General features: G+C 45.2%; 1 protein-coding gene across 1 annotated transcript in view; it reads left to right on the top strand.

The window, feature by feature from the left end:
- Nucleotides 1-5819: 5819 nt before the first annotated feature.
- The window catches only part of Retreg1 (reticulophagy regulator 1), a 140557-nt gene continuing 119763 nt past the window's right edge, over nucleotides 5820-26613 (top strand). Inside the window, exon 1 of the mRNA XM_013356119.3 lies at nucleotides 5820-6443. Coding sequence (XP_013211573.2) covers nucleotides 6130-6443 — 314 coding nt within the window. The 5' untranslated portion in view covers nucleotides 5820-6129. The remainder of the gene's footprint in view (nucleotides 6444-26613) is intronic.

Below are 26613 nucleotides of genomic sequence, written 5' to 3'. Positions count from 1 at the left end.
TTCAAGACTCTTGCTGGTGTCTGAGCTGCAGACTCCTGTGTGCAACGACCTAATTGACATTTCCAAAGATAGCCCCGAGGAAACAGCCTCCTTCCCCAACTGGCTACATCTCTCCCTTCTCTTAGTGAATGACAAGGGAAAAATCCCCAATGGGGTCTTGCCTGCCTCTGGCTCTGTTCAAGCCAGGCTCCAGAGATATCTTTCTAAGACACACTGGCTGGGTCACATTAGAGTCCTGCTGCAAAGGCTCCTAAAGGCTTCCCTTGCTCTTGGAACAAAGACCTGGAGGCCTGAGCTGGAGGTCAGGAACATCCTGGTTTCTTCTGAGGGCCAGGCTGCTGTCTCTTGCCTCCACGCGGAGCACCTCGGACTTCTGCACTCCCTTCACCTAACTACCTTCTTCAGGTTCTTTTCTTCCTATGAGGGAAACCAGCATTCGGTTCATCTGACCATAAACTGAAAACCAGCTTTTAATGCATGTTTAATGATGTGAATGAAAAAGTTAAGAAATCATGAGCGAATGATACAGATGCGCAAGAGGCAAAAACAAGACCATAGAAAACAAACAAACAAACAAACAAACAAATAAATAAATAATAGTAAAAGGGCTGCAGACTAGGACCACACCAGAGCTTAGGCTACTGACTCAGTTGTAAATGACAGGCCATTGCGAAGGGTTTGGGAGTTAAGGCACAGCATTGATCATGCTGTGTGTGTGTGTGTGTGTGTACTAGTAGATAGACGGGTGTCTTTTTGGGACACACTCATATAGTGTGTTTAAATATATCCTTTAAGGTCCATGTGTCTGAAACTTAATCCCCAAATTCACATGTGGATGGTTATTTGGGGGTGGGGCTTGGAAATTAGGGTTAGATGAGATCAAGAGGATGGTTTCCCCCTGTTGAAATTGTTGGCTTTATGAGAAGAGGAAGAGAGACATAGGCTGGAATGTTCCCTTCTTTCTCTTTCTCTGACATTCCCACCTTAATAATACAATAGGAAGGCGCCAGTTAGATGCTAGCACAATGCTGTTGGACTCCCTAGCATTTAGAACCATGAGCCAAATAAATTTTTGTTCTTTTTTTAAATTATTGTTTGAGTTGTAGAGAGACACACAGTATCTTTGTTTATTAATTTATTTTTTGTGTGGTGCTGAGGATTGAACCTCATGCTAGGCAACTACTCTGCCACTGAGCTATAATATATAGCCCCAGGCCTTGCATTTTTTTCTTTATAAATGAACTGGAATTATGTTGTAGCAGTAGAAAATGGACTGACAGTGTGACCTCAGTTCCTTTTCATTGGCTATTTTGAACCCTTAAAAAAAAAACCCTTGTGGATATTAAGGAGCCATATACAAACTGGATACCCAAATAGATGTCTGGGTAGCCACCTTCTTGGTGTGAGGTTGTCATTTCTGGGAAGCATATCCTTTACAGAATGCTTGTCAAATACAAGCTACTCTAGTTTGGATAGTCTCATTTGTATATGAACAACAGACATTCAACCCAAAACAGAACTAGTGAATTCCTTCTGAGAGTCAGTCACTGAGCTAGGCCTTGGAAATTCATCTGGTCAGAGGACCTTTAGAGAAAGATATAATCTTCCTTCCTATTTGCTCTGTCACTACTGTTGGGTGATGATCTTATTTATACTTAGAGTGAGCTATTTAGGGTTTCTTGGCTCAATAAGAGAAAAATTAGGAAAAGTTAGGATAAGGAATAGAGGGTATGTAAGAGGAGGAAGGTGAAATGGCTTTAATAAAATTGTCAACACACAAAAACTCCACCTGTAGGACTGACAAACAAAGTAGCACATATACCTGGCTTCTTTCATTCAAGGAACATGGGCCTATTTAGGATCCACTATGAAATGTGTTAAGAAAAAAGTAATGATACTGTTATAAATCCCTCTCATTCTAAGGCTTAGCTTGATTTTGCCCCATGAGACCTTCTAGAGTGGGAATTAATTATTCATTATTTTCTCTCCTATTACAAGCTTTCTACCTACTTTTAGAAGAGACAGGTGAGTGGCCTCTTCTGGAGAGTTTGTATGGGTATATGTATGACTGTTTTTTTTTTTTTTTTTTTTCTTTCTGCAGCTGGATTATTTCCTAAACTGTCTCCTTGACTCAGAGTTCACAAATATTTCATCTCATTCTTGTTTTTGTAACAGGGATGCACTTTATGCTTTGACTATATCCCTTTTTGCTCTAAAACTGACACTTTTTTTCTTGTTCCCAAACTTCTTCTCCCTGAATGTCTTTTCCCTGACCTTCTCCTCCCTGCTCTCCTTCCTAATCTCTCCTCCCTAACATTGGGAAACAGGATTTCTCTGATTCACCTTTAAAAAAAAAAACAAAAAACCCTGCTCCCTTTAATGGGGAGGAATCACAGCCTCTGAGACAAGAGCCCCCTGTGTTTCTCCTTTGCTAGGAAAGAAATGAACCTTCTTTTTCCCTTTTCTCAAAACCTTGCTTCATCATTGGATTGGCATCAGGGGTGAGGACTAAACTTTCCGTAGCATCTTGTCTCAGGTATATGCCAAGTTTTCTTGCTTTTCTTAAATCTATATTGTCAAATTGTCTAGTTTATTAGTGTTTATCACTTTGTTCTCAACATCCGGCAAAGCAAAATTCAGGAGGAGATCTTAAATGCTAAGGTTACCAACAAGAGTTTCCAACACCCCTTGAAACCTGGGGATGAGGTTCACTGTAGCCAGCATTGACATCATCTTTCAGTTGTCTCAGTGCTGAATAAATTATTCAAGCATCACAAAGATAATTAAAGGAAAAAAACCACCCAGTCGCACCCATTTATGCATCTATGTCAGTGTCTACTCCTGTCACACAATTTGTCAGTACTTATTAGAGGTCAGAGGTGAAAAAGACATATTTAGAGCAATTAGTCCAGCCTTGTATGCAAAACCATTTTGTGCAGCCCTTTCTCCATAGTAATTTTAAGACAGAGGAAGAAAACACTGCACAATGCAGATCCGTTCATGGGGAGATTTATCATTAAAGGGAGATAACAAGTGTTACAAACCACAGGTAGCTACCGGAACTCGGCTTTTATGTATCTTGGTTGCCAACAGCTTTTACTACTTCAATGAATCTTGACGACAATAATTAGAATTCAAGGGGAGCAAAGTAACATGCAGAATCTTGCAAATATGTTTCTGAAAGCACATCAACTCTGGCCTAGCCAGCGGAGATGCCTGTTCCCCATCTCCTCTGCCCTGTGTTCCCAGGACCAGCAGCAGCACAGGGTGTCTAGAGATGAATTTCAGGATGTCATAATTCTGAGCTGTCTCAAGTGCTAACCAAAAACCAAAGCATACAATAAAGTATATTTGTTTATCGAAATTTCCTCCAGAGGGAGGACCTACATCTGTGAAAAGAGTCTTTGGTGGAAAAAATACCTGAATGTTTTCTACATTGTTTTTTTCATTGCTTCCTAGGTCACTCTCTGTCAGTTATCATGTGGCTACTCCTAGGAAGGCAAGTTGGAAATGTCAGATATTCTGCATTGCCTTCAGGTTAACCAAACCTCCTGTCACTAGAGGATCATTCAAGGCCCTGGGGCAATATGCTTGACCAACAGTGCAACTCCTCCTGCAACTCATACCTTCTCTCACACTGAACTCCCAATAGGAATTATTACCCCTACTCTGCCCCACCTCCACTGTACTTCTCTGCTTCTTACAAGTCGAGGCAGATGCCAGCTATCTTCAAATCCTCCAGAAACCTGATTACTCCACTACTTTTCTAATTTTTTTTTAGCTTTAATTAAACGTTTTTTGTAGTAGTGAAGATTGAACTCAGGGTCTCATGCATGCTAGGCAAGTGTTCTACCCTTGAGCTACACTCCCATCCCTCCTTCTCCACTTTTTTTTTTTTTTCTGGTACTTTGGGTTGCTTAACCACTGAGCCACATCCCCAGACCTTTTTTATATTTTATTTAGAGATAGGGCCTTGCTAAATCTCTGAGGCTGGCTTTGAACTCTTGATCCTCCTGCCTTAGCCTTGTGGGATGACAGGCATGCTCCACAGTGCCCAGCTCCTTCCCTATTTTTTTTTAAAAATTTGTAGTTGTAGAAGGACAGCATGCCTTTATTTGTTTATTTTTTTATGTGGTGCCAAGGATCAAACCCAGTGCTTCACACATGCTAGGCAAGTGCTCTGCCACTGAGCTCCAGCTCCAGCTCCTCCTTCCCTATTTTTTTTGAGATATTTATATTTATTTTTTAGTTTTTGGTGACACAACATCCTCATTTTATTTTTATGTGGTGCTGAGGATTGAACCCAGCACCCCTCGCATGCCAGGTGAGCGCGTTACTGCTTGAGCCTCATCCCCAGCCCCTCCTTCCCTAATTTTTGATGCAGAATTTAAATAAGAAATCTCTTAACATTTAGCAATGCTTTTGATCACAGCAGTTATCACAATTGTAATTGCTGCCTTTTTGGATTGTGAGTCTCTGTAGGTGGAAGCCGTATCCACAGAGCTTAGTAATGCATGGGCACACAGTAAGTGTTTATAAACCTTTGAGTGACCTCAAAGGGCATATATCACTTTTAAATGCAACACATTTTACACAGGTAAGAGCCCACATCTACACTGCACAGATCATATGCATACACAGAGGTATATAATGACCATCCAGATGAGCATGAGCATTATAGAATATTACCCAGACTCCTTTGTTGAAGTAGTGTGTGTGTGTGTGTGTGTGCGCACGCTGGTGGAGATTTAACCCAGTGAGGAGGTCTACCATTGAGCTACACCCCCCATCCCCCAATCTTTTTTTGGTTTTTATTTTAAGACAAGGTCTCTCTAAGTTGTCCAGGCTGGCCTTGACTAGCCTTTTCATTCGCTGGGATTACAGGCCTATGCCACCACCCTGCTAATGGGCTTTAATTGCTTGGGAATGAGCCCAATTCTATCCATTCTGTGAAGGCAGGCTGGTGCAGGGGAGGACGTGACATGCCCTGATTCTTCTGCAGGTAGAATTCTCAGGATTGAGGGAAGAGTACTTTATTTTAGAAAAAAACCAAGAACGGGATCACAGAGGAGGCGATTTTCAACCCGTAGACGGTGAAAAGTGAGCATTGAACAATTATTTTGCTTTCCCCTTTCACCACACTCGCCCAGGAGTACCAGCCCCAAAGAGACCTCTGAAGAGGAGGTTTCAGATTCCGTGTCATCTCCCTGACACCCACTTGACGCTGAGACCATAGTGTCTCTTAAGTAACCACCGCCCAAGCTTACCACACCCAGCTGGACACGTGCAGAGAGTCCAGGGCAAGGCGTCCAGGCTCCGCAGAGGTTCTTGCTTCTCGGCTACCAGCTCGCTGTACTTTGCACAGAGTAACCTGCATTTCTGACCTAAATCACAGCCCCAAGCTAAGAGGAGGAGCACCCATCACTGCGGCCTGGTGTTTCCTAACTAGTAAAATCAGAGGGCCGGCAACTCTTTAATTGACCCAAGATGTTGTTGATGTTTTTTTCTTCCTTTTTAAATCCAACATTTGTATCAGCATGTTATTCCTAGGGTGCAGAAGACCTTTGCTATGGTTATGGTTATGCATGCAGGCGTCCCCGAAAGGGCACCGGGCGGGGCTGGGGCTGGGGGATGGGTCCTTGGGGACTGGAATGAGCTGCCAAGAAGGGAGGGGCCATAGGATGGGCGATCGGTGGCCCTGGCTTGAGAAAGTGAGTGTCCCATTTATTTGACCCGTAGCCTGGACTCCCTTTTAGATAAGCCAGCCGGCAGCGATCCTTTCCTTGGCCCTCCCCCGCCGCTGGAAGGGAAAGGGGGTTATTTTCGTCGGATCCCGGCGAGGCTATCCAGGGGACTCAGGCTCCCCGGGGCCGCCGCCCAGCCAGCACCCACCGCGCACAGGATGCCGCCCGGCCCCTCGGCGCTCGGGCCCCGCCCCTGCGCGAACTTGACCGCACCCACTTCCCCCGGGCTGCGCCCCCGCCGCGGCCCGGGCTGACGTCACAAGGCACCCAGCCGCTGGCGCCCCGCGGCGAGCACCCTGCGCCCGGACTCGCCGCCGCCCGCCGCTCTCTCGTGCCGACAGCCAGGCGCGCGCGTCTCGGTCCCCGCCTGGTAGCACCGCTGAAGATGGCGAGCGCGGCGCCCCAGGAGAACGCCGAGGAAGGATGCCCGGCTCCGGCTGCCGGGGAGCTGGCACTACAGCGGCCGCCGCCCCAGGCTCCCCTGGAAGAGGAGGCGCAGGAGGAAGCCCCAGAGGAAGGCGCGGCGGCAGCCGGCGCGGGGCCGCAGGTGGAGGAGGCCGCGGGCCGGGTGCCCGCGGCGGTGACCTGGCTGCTCGGGGAGCCGGTGCTGTGGCTGGGCTGCTGCGCCGAGGAGCTCCTGAGCTGGAAGAGGCCGCTGCGCAGCCTGCTCGGCTTCGTGGGTGCCAACTTGCTGTTCTGGTGAGAGCTCGGGCTGGGTAGGGGTGCCAAGGAGGGCAGGTGACCTTGGGGCGCCCGGGCAGGGAAGAGGGGGTGCCCAGGGCCGGGTGCCAGGCCGAAAGCCGTATACTGCGGCGTACTAAGTGTCAACCCTGCCTCACTTTCTCACCCAACCTTTCTCAAACAGGTAGATACTTACTTCAACTTTCCTCAAAGACTCACTTGCCTGTACAGAGTTGTCACCCCCCGGTGTGTGCATCCAGGCTCAGAGGCGAGGTGGTCTGCAGTCCACATGCACCTGTACCTACAGATGTTCCCAGCACACTTGAAAACTTAGGCTTTCTGAAACTCACAGGTCTTGACCTGCTCTTCCATGTATGCAGGAGCAAAGGTGTTTGAACTTGTGTTCATTCTTGCACGCCAGAGGCATATCTGGACCAGCTTAGGTACACTCTCAAGACTGCTGGCTTTATCAGCCACCAGGGATGGGCACTGAATGATTTGTTTTTCCTTCCCCTGGAGGGTTGGATTTACTGTCTTTGCTCCCTGGTGAGAAAATAGGAGGCAAACAAACAGGTGGATTATGCACATCACCCCACCCCCCCAGGTGTGCCCAGTGTGGAAAACAGTCGTATTTCCAGGTAAAGTCCCAAGAGAATACATGGGCATGTTCTTTTAATAGCCCTGAACAATGGATCTGTTTCTCCAAAAAGCCGTCTTCACAGGTGAGAAGGGAAGTGTCTGACATGGAAGGCCTCTCTCATCTGTTACCTGTGTGACTGAGAGCAGAGAAAACCTTTCATTGCAAAGTGCAGAGTAAGCAGTTTTACTAACAAATACCTTGTTAACAGGATATAGATTTCTTAACCTTAAAGTTGGGAAATAAATAAATGCACAATAGAGACATAGGCTGTCATTTTTCTAGATTAACTTGATCACTGTGAAGATTTTTCTGCAGATTCATGCTAGTCCTGGTTTTCTCTTAAAACAAGCTGTGTCTTGTCAGGGTCCCTGAGTCTTCTAGCCACTGGTGTTTCTCCAGTTTATTCCAGGTCTATTCTATCCTCTTACAAAGTTGCCTGAACCCTCAAATAAGGAGGATGTACTGTATTGTGCTAGGCTGGACAGTGGCCAATAGTCTTAGGGCTGTGTCTTACTCATTGCACCAAAAAACACCCAACATTTTAATTTTTTTTTAGATTTTCTTTCTTAATTTTAAAAAAATTATTTATTTAAAAAAGTAACTAATACAGTTCCTCAGTTCAAAAGTTCAATAAAAAGTTTACTTTTTTATTTATTTAAAAAAGTAATCAATACAATTCTACAGGTACAAAAGTATAAGCATTTTGAAAATGTCTTTCCCATGCTAGTCCCAGGCCTCCCATTTTCTTCCAGTGGCAACCAATGTTGCCAGTTTCCTGCGTATCTTTGCAGATAAGTTCATATTTCAGCAAATACACAATTTTCTATGCAAATTATGGAATGTCATATGGGCTGCTACTCTTCTTTCATGGTGATCCCTTCCATTTTCTTTCTCAGATGCATAGAATTCTTTTGTTAAGTATGTCTCAAATATTTAATGTGTCCTATGGAGTCACTAAGATAACTTCCAAGCTTTTGCAAATCCATTATTAAAACTAATGGTCTTTTTCATACATCATTTTGCATGTGTACGAGTGTTTTTGAAGGTTAAATTTCCAGAAGTGAAGCTGCTGGTTCCGAGGGGTTGGGCACTTGTAATTTTAAAGGATCTCACCATGTTGCATTTGCTGGGGTTCTACCAGTTTATACTCCTACCAGCCGTGTGCCTGTTTCTCTATACTCTTGCCAAGAATATTTTATGAAACTTTTTGATCTTGTAAATCTTACAGGTGGAAAAGGATATCCCAGCATGATTTTTAATTTGCATTTCTCTGAGATCAAATATTTATTTTATTATGTTCAGGAGCTACTATAATTATGTTTTGACTGCATTATCTGTTTATAAATAACCTTCATCTATTTTTCAATTGGGCCATTTGTCTTTTTCTTATTGACTTTTAGAGCTCTATTAATATTAAAGACTGTAGCCTAATTTCTGTAACTATAAGTTATAAACATTTTTCTATGATGTGTTCTTTTTGTTTGTAGTGCTGAAAATTGAGCCCAGGGCCTGGTGCATGCTAGGCAAGCCCTACCACTGAGCCATATCCCAGCATTTATGAGGCATTGTTTAATAACACCTATTGAAAATAATGGTTTTGACATAAAATAATTGAAAGGCATATTTGGTATTATGCAGTGATGTCTTCCATCTGTGTATGTGTGTGTGTGTATATATATATATATATATATTTTTTTTTTTAAATAAAAACTGTTACAGAGGCAAACAATGGCCAGACATTCAACCTAGTTATAATCTTATTTGTTTTATTTCTTCTCCTGTTTACAGTGTCTGCATTCCAGGTGTGTATTTTCTTTGACAGAAAGATAACAATACTGCTCTTTAAATTCTTCTTCTTCTTTTTTTTGTACCAAGGGTTGAACCCAGGGGTGCTTAAGCACTGTGCCATATCTGCATCCCCTGGCCCCTTTAAAAAAAAATTTAAATTTTGAGACAGGGTCTCTCTAAGTTGCTTAGGGGCCTCACTAAGGTGCTAAAGCTGGCTTTGAACTTGAGATCCTCCTACCTCAGCCTCCCAAGCTGCTGGGATTACGGGCACATACCACTGTGCCTGGCCTGATCTTTAGATTCTGAAATATTTGTTGCTTTTGTGTCATAATTCACTGGAGTTTGATTTCATTAAAATTTTGGAGTTTTCCCTCCTTTATTTGCCCATCCAGGTTTAAAAGGCTATTCAAAGTCGAAAGGTTTTTTAAATAGTGTATTTCTTATCAAATGATCTTAAATTGTATAATACTCAAACGTTTTCTCTCCTAGGAATTCTAAAGCTTGCATTTTCTGTGAGAATAGAAAAAAGATCAATGTTAGAAATATGAAGAACCCAAATCCTATCTTGATCAGCAGTGATTTTTTTTTTCACCTTAATTGGTGTTGTTTCATTTTTGTGGAAATTAACTTTTTAAACATATAATTTTTGAATGATTTAGTGCCTGTGCCAGCAGTTACTGGAAGGACTTTCACCACCTACCCATTACCTGCAAGATTTTAGTGCCAAGCACTAGAAAGACAAAAACTGAGACATCATCATAACAAGAGGCTGTAACTCAAGTCAGCATGAAGCAAATATGGTAGAAGCTTCTGGAAAGGACACTTCATCTCGAGTTTGGGAGGCACAGTGGCATTGTGGTTGGGAAATATTGTGGGGACTTCATAAGGAGGTCTCTTCATGAGGAGATCATGCTTAAACCAGACCTTAATGGACAGTAATGGCTTGGGTAGACTTGGTTCATGGGCAATAGTGAATAAAACCAGAGGGGGAGCACCTTGAAGGTGTGCTGAGTATTTCAGCCACAGCGCAAATAAATGGATGTGATGACCACATGAGCTGGCAGAGAGCAGTGAGGGGACAAGGGACATGAGGCTGTCTAGGTGACAACAGGACATGTTGGGGGAACAGTGGTGCCTGAAAAGTTGTGCCGAGTGTTTGGATTTATTTTTGCAGTAGGTGATGGGGGCAATAAAAAATGCCTTGTTAAAAGTATAGAAAATATGTTTAAAAATATATTTTTAATGGACCTTTATTTTTAAATTTATTTTTATGAGGTACTGAGAATCGAACCCAGTGCCTCACACTTGCTAGGCAAGTGTTCTACCACTGAGCCACAACCCCAGCCCTGGAAAATATTTCAATGACTAAATAAATGATTTGTTCATTTCTACCATGGATTGCTGTAGAACAGTAAGATAGACAGCAACTGAAGGCAGCCACTGTGGGCAGATTTTACAAGGGTTATTTGGGGCAAAGAAGCACAAAATAACAGAATGATTCTTTTTTTTTTTTTTTTTTTTTTGAGACCATGTTTCTCTATGTTGCCTAGGGCTGACCTTAAACTTTAAACCCCTGGGCTCAGTCTGTCCTCCTGCCTCATCCTCCCAAGGAACTGCCTAGCTGGCACTATAAGTGAGCACCACCACACCCAGCCAGATGATTCAGTTTAAAAGTTTAAAATGTCCCAAAGTACACAGAATTGATTAAGGATACACCCATAGGAGATAAAACCACCCAAATGATTGAGCATTCTTGAACAGATACACACACACACACACACACACACTTATCTATGATATGGTTATGAAAAAGCCTAAAATATGAAAAAAAGCTAAAACATTGATATTCACTCAAGCTCGGAAGAGTTTGATAAAATACAGATCACACAGAGTGCCCATCTCAAAAATCAGGGTTTCCGCAACTGGAATAGATGCGGTGACAAAGAGTTCCTCAGTCCCCGGGCAGGCAGGGCCTCAGGTCATACTCCCACTCTGTACCCATGAACAACACGTTTTCAAAATTCTTTTTCTTAATTCACAATTCTATTTATTTTTAAAAACAACTAACATAGCCTCCCAGTTCAAAAGTTTAAAAAGCAAACAGAGTAAACGTTTTGAAAATCTCTTTCCCTCGCCCATCTCTGACTACCCAGTTTCCTCCCAGAGGCAACCAGTGTTACAGTTTTCAGTACAACATGAAATGGGATGAATACAATGAAACAGAACATGCCAGCACATTTTTGATTTTAAAGAATCACCTTTTTGCTGTTTACTGTCAATTAAATGCACACACACTCTACGCATACAAATTGCATATATATGTACATGTTATATATGTGTGCGTGTGTGTAAAATCGTGATGGAAACCAAGGCCTAGAATACCCCATTATCCCAAAAGGGCTTTTTGGGTTCCTTTCCTGTAAGTACCCATTGCTGGGAACTGGTCCATGGGAACTGGGAACTGGTCCCTACAGATGAGATTTGTCTTTCCTAAAGTCTCTGTAAGTGCTACCTTGCAGCCTTATGCCTTTTGTTCCTGGCTTCATTAATTCAGCCTAACATCCTGAGATTCACCCCCTTTGACTGCTCAGTAGTGTGCCACTTCAGGATTATAACACAATTTGTTTATTTGCAAGGTGACTTTATTTGAGTCATTTCCACACTTGACTGTTTTTATTATTAAAGCTATGGGGAAAGTTCAGGCATAGATCTTGGGGTGAAGGGTAGGTTTTTGGTAAGGGAGTGGTGAGCTCTAAGCCACGCCTTGTATGGTCATGTGATGATTGCCTCAGACTGGCAAGGAATGGGACAAAAGGTCCATCTTCTAAGGCTTCTTGCTGATCATGACTTTGAAATTTAAGGGCTTATGATTCAGTCACTCTTTGGGGGTACATTGCCTCTGGAGCCTAGCAAGCTACTGATGTGATGAAGTTTGAACTCACTAAATGCAGAGAAGCCTATGCATGGGTCCTTTTCCCCAGCCCATCTGGCACGCGTGACCATACTGCCTTCTATTTGCGTAACTGTTGGAAATGCAATGCACTGATTTGCCTGCTGTGACTACACAGGGACACGCCTGGCACCTCTGGCTTTCAAAGACCTAGATTAGGCTGGACACTGTGCAGTGGGAACACCTAGGGGACCCATGAAGAGTCCTTGAAGCACCATCTGTGAAGTTGGTTTGAAAGGTTACGGGGACCCACCTTCCACTTAGGGTCCAATGCCCCTTCTCTCCCAGTGCTCATGGGTCCTCCAGCTTGTGTTTCTCCTCACAGTGTCCTTCTAGACCCAAGACATTGACATCTGCATCATCTGGGCCCCACCCCACACCTACGGAACCAGTATCTCTGGAGGTGGGGCTGGGACACTAGGGTTTCCCAGCTCTCCAGGAGACTGGATACACTGATGTCTGGGAAGTGCTGTGTTTGAGCTCTTTCTGGGGTCATGAACTCTCTTCCTCATAAGGCACCGTTTCCATTGTAGGATGATTCTTAACTAATCCATGTTTTCTATTTGTTGAGTTAGTGATTTCTGGAGCTGCCCAAGGATTCAGGTCCCATCCGAGAGTAGTTCTCTGTTTGTTTCAAAATTCATTGCATTCTTTTCCTCAGCTGAGAAATCCTGGACTCCATGACTGCTGAATTCTTAGATGGCTTGCAGATTCTTCTGAGCATGGTTCTGTTTCTCTCCATTCCTCCTTGTATGCAGCAGGCTTCCCTGGGAAGGAGCACTGGATCCTTCTGGCCACGTAGCATTTCTTATTTCAGTTACAGTAACACACTTCAACAGCCATACTATTGTTGCTTGTGAGACACTTGCCAAACTATGTAATTATCCTTTTAGGAGTTTGTCAAACTTCAATTACTACAATGATCAATAAGGATGTTCACATTTTGCATTTATAAATCCTATAGGAACCCAGTGAGTTATGTGTTCTGTTTTGCATGAAAGGAAACTGAGGCCCATAGAAGGTGTTTGAACTATCAAAGATGACTTCAACCTGTCATGTTCCATAGAATATTCACAGCGATGGTAATTATTGTACATTTTCCTGGTCTGGTACGGTAGCCAGTAGGTTCTAGTGATTGTTGAGCATATAAAATGCGGTTGGTGTGACTCAGGAAATGCATTTTCACTTTTATTTCATTTAAATTCACATTTAAATAACCACATGTGGAGAGTGGCTACAGAGTTAGCACAGTCCTAGATAATAGGCATGGGGCCAGCTCATGAAGCCATATCCATTTTCCATAAGTTCAGTGTTTTTTTTTTTTTATCTACTCTAAAGAACACTAGGAGACATCTGGGCCTTACATTTTCTAATATTACAGAATCCTTTATGATTCCAGCATTGAGTAAAAATAATTATGTTGGAAGAGGCATTGCTTCTTTTTTAATTGTCACATTATTATTTATTGGCAAAATAGTGGGATTAATTGTGATGCATTTGTATATGCCCACAATGTAGTGGGGTCCATCATTACCCAGCACCTCCCCTTTTCATTCCTCAACCCTTCTCCTATCTCTTTCCTCTACTGGTCTCCCCTACCCATGGCCCCCCTTTTTTCCATGAAATGCTTTTTCCCCTTCTTTTTTAATCTTCCATATATGAAAAGAAGCATGATCCTTGGCTTTCTGAGGCTGGCTTATTTCACTTAACATGATGTTCTCCAGTTCCATCTGTTTTCCTGCAAATGACGTAATTCATTCTTCTTTGTGGCTGAGTAAATCTGCATTCTGTAACTACCCCACATTTTCCTTATCCATTCACCTGCTGTCAGACACTGAGGCTGGTTCCATAACTGGACTGTTGTGAATCAAGCTGCTATAAACATGGGCTTGCATGTTCTGCTCTAGTCTGGTGACTTCAGTTCTTTTGGATAAATACCAAGGAGAGGTACACCTGCATCATATAATGGTTGTTTTTTTGCTCTATCATCAATCCAGTCCAGGTTTCTTATCTGTGTTCCATTTGGGTAGTGGGCAGATGTGGATGAGTGTCTACTCCATGTTCAGCATGGTGCTGGGTGCGTGGAATATACCAGGAGTCCAGAAGTCCAAGGTCTGGACTTGTTTCCGAGAACCTACTCTCTGATTTAAGAGACATGACTGGTTCAGGGGATTCTGAAACAATACATCATCATGGTTCTGAATTGCATATCCCAGTCTCCAGGGCTTTGGAGTGTAGGATGAAGAGGATCTGGGACTTTGGAATTATTGATGAAAGCTCTGTGCGATTGACTGATAGATTTAGAAGAAAAGGTATAATTCTAAAGTGAGTTTAATGGCAAGGGCTTCCACAGAGGGATGAACCCAGGAATAAATGGTGGAAGAACTCTGAGCACTGTAAGAATAGGGAGGCTCACCCACTCCCATGGGGAATAGGTTTTGAGGATCGAGGAATCAATCTGGTCAGTGTAGGATTTGCAAGGAAGATATTTAGAAAAGTTTGATGAACAGAGTTGAAATGGAGAGCTTCCTCTGGCCTAAATGAGGTAGGAAGGTTTGCAAAATAGAGAGGACTTCATTCATTAAAAATAACTGTCCTCTTCTGTACTGAGTGGTGGCCTTGGGTGCTGACTGTCAGACTCCCCGTGAGTTCTCACATGGGCTGTTCTCTCCAGCGTTAGTCCTAGCACCAAGTGGAGGACCCAGGAAACAGCTGTGGGTACCAGTTGAATGCTCATTCTTAAAATTCTTCAGGTCTTCCTTCCTCTCTGCTGTCAAAACTGTAAACCCCAGAGCCAACTCTCAGTCCAACTTAAGGAACTGCACAGTTTTATGGTTGTGCTATTTGGGCAACAGCTTTATCTCAGCTTCATTTTGCTATCCTGTCTTCATCTTTTTATCTTATTACTTTTTTTAAAAAAATTATTTTTTTAGTTGTTTTGAACACAATATCTTTATTCTATTTATTACTTGTATGTGGTGCTGAGGATCGAACCCACGGCCCCGCATGCCCTAGGCAAGCACTCCACCGCTGAGCCCCAGCCCCAGCCCCTGATCATCCTGTTCTTGCATATGAATGTTGCCCAATTGATGCCAATGAGTAGAATAAATGAGGTATATCATTATCCCCAGTTGCTGAGAATTAGTGATGACTAGGACACATTCAGATCCCTGGAGAGAGAAACGGGTTAGTAAGCAAATAATTTTAATATGATTGTGCTTTGAGTGCTAAACTGACAATTGGAGGCCAACAAGAACCAGTGTGATTTCCTTAGGCAGCAGGTGAGCAGTCCTGTGGCTGGAATGTGTCCCCTAAAAGTTCATGTGTTGGACACTTAACCCTCAAATTCATGTTGGTGGGAGGTAATCATATTAGATGAGGTCACAAGGGTGAGACTCGTCCTTCTAATTGCATCAGTGGCTCTGTAAGAAGAGGAAGAGAAACCTAAGCTAGTGTGCTTGCTGGGCCTCACCCTCATGCAGCATGAGGCCCTCACCAGATGCCTTGACTGTGAATTTTAGTTTCCCAGCCTCTAGAACCACAAGCCAAATAAACCTCTGTTCTTTTTTTTTTTTAATTTAATTTTTTTTTTTTTACTAGCTACACATGACATTACAATGATCTTGGCAATTCATACATTTAAATCATTGGGTATAATTTCTCATTTTTCTAATTGTACAGATTGCAGAATCACACTGGTCTTAGAGTCACCTATATACATACAGCAATCATAATGTCTATTCTATTCTGCTACCTCTGTTCTTTATAAATGATCCTATATGTGTTATCCATGTATAGCACAGAACACAGACTAAGACAAAGACATATGGGGATTGGGGAGGAGTTAAGATAGTTAGAATGTGAAAAGTAGGAGAGCTAATGCATATCAAGTAGCTACTATATAGTAGGTCTTCAGTTAATCTATGGCAGTACACAGAGGGTAGACAGTATATTCATCAATATCATATATAGGACAGACAAAGACAGAGAAATACAGTGGTTTTTGTGCTGGGGGAGTTACAGAGGTGAGGTTAGAAAGAGAAAGGTAATTGGGACCAATTTATGAAGAGGTTGCTGTTGAATCATGCTGAGACATTTGGCCCATATCTAATAGGCATTGTGGACTTTATCTTATAGGGTATCTAAACTTCCATTAAAAGTGTAGCCAGTGGGCTGGGGTTGTATCTCAGTGGTAGAGCACTTGCCTAGCATGAGTGAGGCACTGGGTTCAATTCTCAGCACCACATAAAAATAAAGGTTTATCCATAACTAAAAATATATATTAAAATATGTATTACATAAGTAATGGGCTGAGATTGTGGCAGAGTGCTTGCCTAGCATGCGTAAGGCACTGGGTTTGATCCTCAGCACCAAATAAAAATAAAATAAAGATATTGTGTCCACCTGCAACTAAAAATATATATATTGAAAAAATGCAGCAAGTATTTACTGAATCTCTATGGTGACACTGTTCCAGGTGGTAGGGAGACGGCAGTGCACAAAAAGATAAGATCCCGGTTTTCATGGAGATTGTGTTCTGGTGTTGGAAGTAGTAGAAAAAAAGACAATCAACAAATATAGGCAAGGCGAGGAGGTGCTAGATGTGAAGAAAACTAAACCTGGGGCAAGGAACAGAGGGTGACAAGGAGGTGTGACTTTGCCAAGGGTCATCAGGAAGTGACCTTAAACAGACACACCCAAAGGATAAGTCAGGGAGTGATCCTAGTGGATAGTTCTGGAGTGGGATGTTCCAGGGAAAAGAAACGGCATGTGCAAAGGCCCTGGGTTGGGAGTGGGCTTGGGGTGTTTATAACAAGACCGGTGTCTGAAGCCAGGTGAGCAAACAGGAGACAGCATTAGTGTAGCTTAGAACTTTGTGCCACAACCCTGCCAGATTCTGCTTGTCAGTTTCTATCAATTCTTCCAGATGAATTAGAGGAGTGAGAGCTGTCAGCCAGGGACCAACTAGGATGCCACTGCAGGAGCACCTGGTGGTGAGCAGGGCTGACTGAAGGTAGTGGCAGTAGGGATGGGGAAGAGGAGGTGGATTCAGGGGGGAGACTCTGGCAAAACTGGAAGAGTTGGTGGATGGAGGAGTGACTCAGACCATGAGGGTAAATGACAGGTGGCTGGGACTGTTATTAATGAGCTCCAGGGTCACAGAGTTGTAGACGGAGCTTGGGGGTGGAAGGTGAAATGCCCAGGGTGGGGGATGCTGCATTTCTGGGTCACTGCCCGCGGGGTGATTGGGCACAAGGTCGCTGCAGGGTTGGTGCTGTAGGCTGCCGTGCAGGGTGCGGGTTGAGTGGTAGGGTGCAGTGAGGTGCTGGGTTTGGTTCTTGAGGGAGGGTGGAGTTTGCTGGGGAGCATTTGTTGGGGACAAGGAGAGGAGTAGGGAGGGAGCGTCAGGGAGGCTGACATGACCCAGGTGATGACTAGAAAGAGAATCAGAAAGCAAGGAGAGGCAGCGTGGATGTGGACGAGCCCCTGGAAGGGGGTTTTCTGCAGAAACCCCAGAGCTACTGCTGATGTCAGCGAGCATCCGACTTGCGATTACTGCTCCCTTCTTGCACTATGTGGGGGAACAGTAGGAAGGTGCCATCCTTGAAACAGGAAGGGAACCCCCACCAGAAAGACTTCCCAGCTCCTAGAATTGTAAGAAATAAATTTATGTTATTTATAAGCTGCCCAATTATGAGATTTTTTGTTACAGCAGCACAAACCAACTAAGACACACTCTCCTTGATGCTGCCTGGCTTTCATGCCCAATGGAGTGCCGTATTGTGAATGTCAGGATCTTGCTCCTTCTGTAGGGTCCTCCCCACTCCTGCACCATGCCATTCTCTCCTCTTTCTCCAGAGTCCTAGAGAAGTCAGGATAAGGACTTTGAAGGACAGTGGAATTTCTGATGAAGGGGACAACAGAGAGGCAAGATCAGTGACACAGAGGAGGGGATAGAGGAGGGGATAAGTGACAGCGTGAGGCTCTAGGAGAGGCAGAAGGGGAAGGTCAGAGGTCCCTTTTTTGTTTTCTTTTTTTTGGTACTGGGGATTGAACTCAGGGGCACTTGACCACTGAGCCACATCCCCAGCCCTATTTTGTATTTTATTTAGAGACAGGGTCTCACTGAGTTGCTTAGTGCCTCGCTTTGGCTGAGGCTGGCTTTGAACTCACAATCCTCCTGTCTCAGCCTGCTGAGCCGCTGGGATTACAGGTGTGCACCACCGTGCAGGGCAGAAGGTCACCTTTTCCTCTGATATTGAGGAGGAGGAGAAGGACGGTGTGCTTGTGTGTCTGTAGGTGAGTGCAGGACATCACATGCTGCCCCAGGGTGTCTGCTCTCTCTGAAGGAGGACAGTGGCATCTGCCCAGCGTGGGACATGAGGCGCCTGGCTGTGGCTTTCGTGGGGAGGAACATCAGCAAACCACACAAGGCTAGCTGGGGTGGTGGGGTGGCTCGATTACCCTGTTTTCTTGACCTGCCTATGGTCGGCCATTTTTTCAGTGAATAGATTTTGGATGAGGTTCCTGCGTCTTCATCTTTGTCCTCAGGGACTTGATTTTTTTCAAGGTGCAGTTTTAATGGAAAGGCATGAAATGTCGTACTCCGGGCCCCCTATTTATATTTGATTTCCTGTTGCCAAAGGTGAGCTGAGTCCTCGACAGCCACACAGCACTTCAAGTGTGCTTTCAGAAGCCTGCAACTCAGGCATTTGCAGAGAACCTGTCAGATGACTCAGGGCTGTGCCCCTTGTCCTGCTGGTCTCAGTTTACCTGGAGAAGTTTTGGGGTCTGAGCTGAGGAAAGCAGTACCTGGGTGAAGATGTGCTGGGTGAGGTGTGGCCACGCCCATGCTCCTGAGGGTGACCTGAGAACCAAGAGTGTGAGCTACCCGTGGGCAGTGGCCTCCTTCTCTTCCCAGATGCGGAAGGACCTCCCACTGAAAGACAGACTCAGATGACACACAGAGCTCCCTCAGGCTGTGGCCATGTGGGATCCTGGGTTTCTAGTAAACCAATTTGGCTGCTGGGTGGTGAGCAGGTCATCTTCCGGCAGATTCTCGGGGCCCGCGATCTCCTCTTGACTCCTGCAGCGGCCATGGATAATAGCAATGACTGTGTATTGGGCTCCACTTTGCCGGGCACTTGGTGGCATCGTCTTTTAATTATTAGCAGCAAAGTGTCTCTGGCCTATTTGACAAAAGGGATGTCGAGGCTCAGGGTAGGTAAGTAACTTGTCCCCCAGGAGCAGCATGTGGCCAAGTGGGGATTCCGACCTGGTTTCCATAGGCTCATCCCCCAGTGAACTGCCCTGCAGGGTGGGGGCGGGGTATACAGTGACAGCAGGACTTCGGTGGCCCTTCACTCTGTGCCCGGAAGGACAAAGTTAAGTCACTTCTCAAATTAAAGCTTCAGCTGTCTCCCGCGTAACTTGCTTTCTCTGTCTACTTCAGAGAAAGAGGTTAACTGATTTTCCCCACTAAAATTTCAGCCCCAGCTATTCGCTGCCGAGGTGCCCCTGCCACCTTTTTTTTTTTTTCCTGTTCTGGGCCTTCCTTTTCCAGCCTGGGCGTGTGCATCTTTGAGTTGTCATGTGGCCCAGTTTCCTATCTCACTTCCCCTTTGCAGCTGCCCTCTGACCCAGGGTGGCTCTTCTTAGGTGAAAAGTCTCAGGGACCCCTGCCTTTCGCAGGTGGCTGCACACTGTGGGGTGCATGGTGGATCGTGAAAGATGTGTGGTACAGGATGCGGGCCTGGGTGGCCCTTGGGTTTAGGGAAGTGACCTGTCGACTTTAAGGAGGACGTGTGTGCACTGAGGGTGGAGTTGGGCAGCTGGGCTGATGTGCGTGGAGTTTCTATTGAAGAAGCACCAAGGGATGCAGGAGAGTCCATGTCAACTGCCTCTCCTTCTTGTTCATGTGGCAAAGCCACTGAGCCCTTCTCAGCTCCTTTTGCCCCCCCCCCCCCCCCCCCCCCCGGTGTTTTTGTCTTCCCTTCCCAGCTTCCTCTTTGTCCTCGGGTCTTAACACTCACATCCTCAACAAGGTCATCCCTGGCCACCTTCCTTAGGTCTTGCCTATTGCCTGAGTCCATTTTCTGCTGCTATAACAAAATACCTGAGACTGGGTAATTTATAAAGAAGAGATTTGTTGGCTCACATTCAGGGGTCTGGGAAGTCCAAGGGCATGGTGCCAACAGCTGACCAGGGCCATTGTACTGCATCACAGCAACATGGAAGGTAGAAGGACAGGAGCAGGGCCAGCAAGGGAGGGAGGAGGCCAATCTCGTTTTTATATCAAACCCACTCCTGTAAAAAGTAACCTGAGATAACAGCGTGAATCCATCTTTGAGGATGGAGCCTTTGTGACCAAAGTTGCTTCTTATTAGGCCCCAGCTTCCAACCTTCTGCATAGGGGATGAGATTTTCTAACACACAGTCTTTGAGGGACTATGTTCACACTGTAGCCCCTGCTGATTTCAGTGTCGGAGGTGCTGTGTTCTTCAGAGAACTTGATGCAATTGGAAGATATTGTGGTTGTTTTTCTGTGTGTTCATTTTTCTAATTTTTGGAAAATTATTAAAACTCTGTCATATACACCGCTTGGGTCAAAGGGGGAAAAAAGAAAGAAAGAAAAACTCACACTGCAATTCCAGAACATGCAGTAAGTGAAACGCAAATATTGCACATGGAAATGAGCCCCTTCTTAGCTTGGTATCAACCGAGTCCACTGGGCCGTTTTCACAATAACCCCTGTTAATGTTGATGCTCTTAAAAAACTTTAAGACTGAAAAAATAATGATCTTGAAATGCCAGATCATGACGGGGCCATCTAAGACATCAATTTCCTCCTCACTCCCTAATTCCACCAACCCTTCCAGTCCTGCTTCTGCTTTTATGATATCACCGTTTTGGTTCGATCATCATGACTGTGTGAATGCTACTCATACCTGAACTAAGTAGAGAGCCTTGTTTATATTTTCTTTCTCATACAATTTTATTTTGTTATCACTCTTAGCATTTTTTTTTCCTTTCATCTTTTTAACTCTCTGGCATACCTGGAAAATTCCTTTTGATAAAGGACAAATACCAGGACATGTCTATCTCTCTGATCCCCTCCACCCCCGCCCCTTGGACCTTGCCTTCAAGAAGCCCTCATTCTTTCTTGTCCTATAGTCCCTTGGGCGTGCTGTCCACTGAGGACATCTGTATCTTTCTTTTTTTTTCCTTCTCTCCTGTGTGGGAGCCTGTAAGTGGACTCAGACTGAAATTGGGAGACAGGAGAAAGTCGGTATCTTGAACAGGGAGGCCATTCGGAGATGCTCTGGGGTCTTCGGCACAGTGGACGTGCTGTGAGAAGGACTTACCTTTGTGTCAGTGATGGGCATGTGGGTCTGCATGTCCTTACCCTGCCTGCCCACTGGGTTGTCAGCATGAACCTGTCTTGACTCCAGAACCGTGCTGCCTTCTTGGCTGGCTCCTCCCCCGCTTCCTGTCTCTTCTGGGTGTGTCTTTGCTCTTATTTTAGGCTTATTCTAGCCTGGTGAGGGGATGGGGGAGAAAGCCGTGTTCAATGCACCCAGCTGACCACAGGGAATCCTCTCCTACCTCGGAGCTGCCTCCAGGGGTGGCATATGCTAGGTTGGTGGCTTTAGCTGTGAGTCCCCAGCACTGGGGCATATAGTAGGTGCTCCATAACTGCATGGGTGAAGCTGCAGTGACTCTTCTCAGCTTTTTCATCTGTTTCCTCACGATTTCCATGATAGGGGAGACAGGTGTGCAGTCCTGCAGGTACCTCCCTGGAGAAGGGTAATTCTGCTTTTCCCGTGTTCTTCTCCACATATTAACTGCCATCATGAGAAAGCTTCCCCAATCCAAATACAGCACGTTGTAGATTTTATATTAAAAAGTGGCTGGAATGGTACTTTATTACTGAGCAACTCATATCTAGGAAATAAATTATTTTTTTCACAAAGTATAATATTCATGAATAAGGTCTATCAGACTAACTAGATTTATTAGCATGAGAATGGCACTTTACAGCATATTATTTTATTTGTAAAATTTTTTAAAAAACCTAAATAGGTAGAACATGATCTGGTGAGTAAAGGGCCCTCAAATATCAAACTCCAAATCCCAGGTGTCTTTGGGGCACTTGGTGGGATGGTGAGCTTCAGTGTCATGGGTGCAGATGACTCAGCAGGGTCTGTGGCTATGCAGGGGCGGGCAGGAGAGTTCAGGTCCCCCTACAACCTCGGATCCACCAACATCAGTGGGTCTTGGCACCGAGGGTCTCTTGGGAGAGGCGACAAGTGAGCGGGAAGTACCCTGGCTGGTACCGTGGCAACAGGGTCTCCTCCGGGAGGGTGCACTTGTGCTCAGTGTGGGATGATGGCAAGTGGTTTGGGTGAGTGACGGTGGGAAGGCCTTCCAGGCGGAAGGAGTGTCGGAAAGCGGGTGGGGGCGATGGGCCGTGGGAGATGGGCGACCGTCAACGACGCACCCCTGGTCCTTTCCATTAGCAGACACTCACCAGGGACAAGGATGAGTCAGTGGAAGTTTCCCTGCTGAACTGGGAGGCCAGGCCTTCTTTCCTCGTACCCTCGGAGGAAGAAGCTGAGCTTGGAGCCTTTCTGGCCTGTTCCCGTCAGTGCTGTGCCAGGCTAAGTAGGTGGCGTGGTAGTGCAGCTGGGGCCAGGAAGGACCTGGAGGGGACGTTGCTTGAGCTGGGACCCCTTTAGGGTTGGTGGGAATGAGCTGGGTTGCCAGGTGTGCAGGGGCAGGGGTTGTTCTAAACCCAGTAACGCAGCGTGTGGGAATCCAGAGGGAAGGGCATCTGCTTGGGGAGCAGTGCAGGGTGAGGCCAGGCAGGAGAAGAGACACCCGAGTCAGGCTGGCAGTGAAGGAGTGAGGGCCAGCCCCAGCAGAATCAGGGTCTGCCCAGGAGGCCCCTCCATGGTTCCTTACCTCTGGGACAAGGAGATGGTGTCTGGCAGGGCAGGAGCTGAGGAGGCAGAGTTGTGCCAGGACCCAAAAGGTCTCAGGCACTAGACCGGGGACAGGGAACCTGCAGGCCCGGGGGCCAGTGGGAACTGTAGATAACTCTGGAGCTCACAGGGTACATTCTGTTACAGAAAAGGCAGGGGGCAGGGAGGAGCAGGTGTGGGTGGCCACTTTGGCATCTGGAGAGGACAGTCAGGAGAAAGCCTGTGGGGACCCCTCATTCCACAGGGACCCGTGGTCATAGTAAACCCAAGGTCACCTGGTGGGTGGGAGAGGCCGAGGGGCACTGCTGGTTTGAAGTGGCCTTCTTCCCAGTGTGGGGCTCTGACAGAGTCTGCAGCCAGGCCCGGCCCTGGAAGCTCCCTGGGGTATGCCGGGTCCAGCAGAGAAAGGCAACAGCATTTTTTGGCACCCAGGTTAGGGCTTACCAAGATTTGGTAGATTTTGGCTTTGACGATGAAGACCCAGTGACAAACCTGTGACTCCCTAATGGGTCAAGTGCTTACCCTGTTTAGGTCGTTCCTCGGGGGCATCTCTGGGGAGGAGGTGGCATCTCTGGGGAGGAGGTGGCATCCTCACCACATTCCCATCTTACAGAGGACCCTGAAGCCCAGGGCCGTGAAGTGACTTGCGGAGGCCGGTCTTGGGGGAATGTCTGCAGAGTTTTCCTTGACTTTTTGGCTCGTCTTGTCCCGTCCTCAGGGTTGGCCAGCCCACTTGTTCAATATTCCCTGTCCGTCACGTGGTGTAGATGAACTTCTCTGTAGTTTGTCTAACGCTGACTTAACAGCTTCTAGAGTCTGAGGTACGCAGAAATCGTGCTGTTATTTCTCATGCTTGAGCTCTTCGGGGCAAGCTTACAGCGTTTCTTCTTGTCTTTTGAGCACCCAAGACCCCACTCTTGCTTGCCGTGTGCATGGTGTATTTTAATTTTCAGGTCTATTCTTGAGGAGGATGGAGTTCGCTTGGGGCTTCTGTGCTGTCCATCCACAGAAAACAGCACTCGCAGACCCCCGGAGTGGTCAAGGAGGCCGCCCTGGCTGGGCATGGTGGGCCTTGCTGGGTTGTGCCCTGGGGGTCAGGTGTCAGACCCGGCGATGGGCCTGGCTTTGGGGGAACAGTGTGGGATTCTAGAGTACCATGTGCCTAAAAGAACAAAAAAAGAAACTCATGCCCCGCCCTCGGTGGCACAGTATTCAAGACAAATATTCTCATCCGTCACTGACCAGGATACAACCAGCTGAGACCACGTCGTCGTCGTTGCTATTTACATTTTAGGCTGGGTTTGGAGCTCAAGGTCATAGAGGTGTCAGTATCCCCTGTCAGCTTCCAGAAGCTACCCTGGCAGTTTCCTCTCGTGTCTTGTCAGTCTGTGAAGTGCTGAAAGAAATGTTGTCTGAGATAAAGCCGATTTTAGCTGAAGATTCCCAGAAAGAATTAAAATCATCTGGAACCCTGAACTCTGCCCAGTGCTTTGCAGGTGCTAACCTGTTTCCGGTATTTCAGCCTGGGAGATACTTATTCCTGTGATTCGGTTGTACCAGCCTGGACCTAGTAAATCAGGTTGTTTGTTTTGTGGGCAGCTAAATCCTTTAAAAAAATAAAAATAAAAAGACATCCTTATGATGAAATAAAAGAGAGGAAATCTTTGATCCAGTTTAACAACCTCATTTTATAGCTGAAGGAACTAAATTCAAGTTCCTTGTCACCCACAGTGAGCTGGTGACAACATGGCTGGTGTCAGAGTCTCTCCCATGGTGTTTCTCTGGTTGCTCAACTGTGTCTTGGGGGAATCTTCCAAGGGTCTGCAGCGGGTGTAGGGACAGATTTCCCGAAGCTCTGCTAGGACCTTTAAAAGCTTTCAAGCATGATCCTCAGACTTTTGCCTTAGATGTCACCATCCCTTGCTACTTTCCTGAAAAGTGAGCCAGAGTTTGTGAAAAGTTGCTCCAATAAAAGGAGGCAGAGGAGGGCTTCTGCTTGCCCACCGTAGTTCTGACTTGCGTTCGGCCACATCTGCTTGATGTAAGGTGTTTGGCTAATGGTCACACAGCCTTTCAAATGACAAGAGTGACTCCGTCCTGGGAAATCTTTCATGGAGGGGATTCTTGACAGTTAAAAATTCATTTCCTATTCACAGGAAACATTTTTATGTGATCCTTAGTGAGACATCGATACTGGCGTTTTATACTAAAACAACACCAAGACCTGTTAAAATGGACATGGTCACTTTAATAGTTGTATTAGTTATCATAACACAACTTTTAGGAGATCTCTCCAAAAGAGCATTTGACCTTTTGTCATTAAGAATCATCCCTAGCTATGACACGCATTACAGGTGTCTGCAAACAAGAAAACATATATTCACTCAGTGCTCAAAAAATCAGACCTTTGTTGTGAAATACAAACAAAATGTAAAAACAAGAGTCAGAGGATCCATTAGAATAGCATGGTTTAGGGCGTAAGATGCACAGGCGGTACAGGCTTGAACTCACCAGCACCCTGCCAGGGGAGTTTCACCAGGAGTCAGAAGGTGGCTTCATGGACTGAGTCATAGTTGCTCAGAGTTGCATCAAATCAAATCCATCTTTGTAAGTGGAAGAAATGTCTCATGAGCTAAAGGAGGGACACCACAACGGTCCTCATGTAGTTGATTCCTGTAACCTGAGTGGGTAATGTCTTGGGGCATTGACTGTATTATGGAAATCTTACTTCATCTGTTTCTTTACCTTTATGGAATGAGTGTATATCTTCTTGAATTACCTTTTTTCTTTTTGGGAGAGGGGAGCAGCTACTGGAAATTGAACTCAGGGGCACTCAACCACTGAGCTACATCCCCAACACTATTTTGCATTTTATTAGAGACAGTGTCTTACTGAGTTGCTTAGTGCCTTGGATTTGCTGAGGCTGGCTTTGAACTCTCAATCCTCCTGCCTCAGCCTCCTGAGCTTCTGGAATTTCAGGCATGCACCACCACACCTGGCTTGGCTTACCTTTGAAATTAACTTCCAAGTGCCTTTGAACAAATTAAAAATAGCTTGCATCATCATTATGTCATCTATAACTTCAAGAATTTTTAGGAGAGACTTTTAACCAGTTTATTATCAGACTATGAAAAATGATGTGTTAAACTTTTAAGCTTTTTAAATATTTATTTTTTAGTTGTAGTTGGACATAATACTTTTATTTTTTATTTTTATGTGGTGCTGAGGATCAAACCCAGGGCCTCACTCTTGCTAGGCGAGCACTCTACCACTGAACCACAACCCCAGTGTGGCTTAACTTTTCTTTCTTATAAAAGCTATTTAAATATTTAAAGATATTTAACAATGAAATTTCACTCTTTGCTCAAGTCCTAAGTTTATTGGAATAGACTTTTTAAAAATATAATTGAGTGGGAATGAAAATGTGATTTTAAAACTGCTTTTCTGTTCTTTTTAATTAACCAGTATACACGAATGATAGCTTTTGCTTACCAAAATGGAAATTTGGCTTCAGGAGAAATTTTTATTTTTAATAACAACATTGAATATAACTGAAAAAGTTCAGCCTGCTTATCTACTATTCTGTGTATGATGGAGATATTTGGTTCTGCGTATATTCCATGTTTCAGCTCTTATGTTGCCCAATCTCTGCTGTGCGGGGGTTTTGCCTGAAGCAGAAAGACTTTTGAGACTATGTTCTATGACAGTCTTGCCACCTGCCTGTGACATTCAAGAGCATGGCTGTGGCCAAAGAACCTGGGCTACAGAATGTCAATGACGATCTTTGGCTTTTAGTTAATAAAAGTATCAGATGTTTAGAAAGAC

This window comes from Ictidomys tridecemlineatus, chromosome 1 (genome assembly GCF_052094955.1).
Source record: "Ictidomys tridecemlineatus isolate mIctTri1 chromosome 1, mIctTri1.hap1, whole genome shotgun sequence".
NCBI lineage: Eukaryota > Metazoa > Chordata > Mammalia > Rodentia > Sciuridae > Ictidomys > Ictidomys tridecemlineatus.
This window is presented reverse-complemented; position numbering and strand designations above follow the sequence as displayed.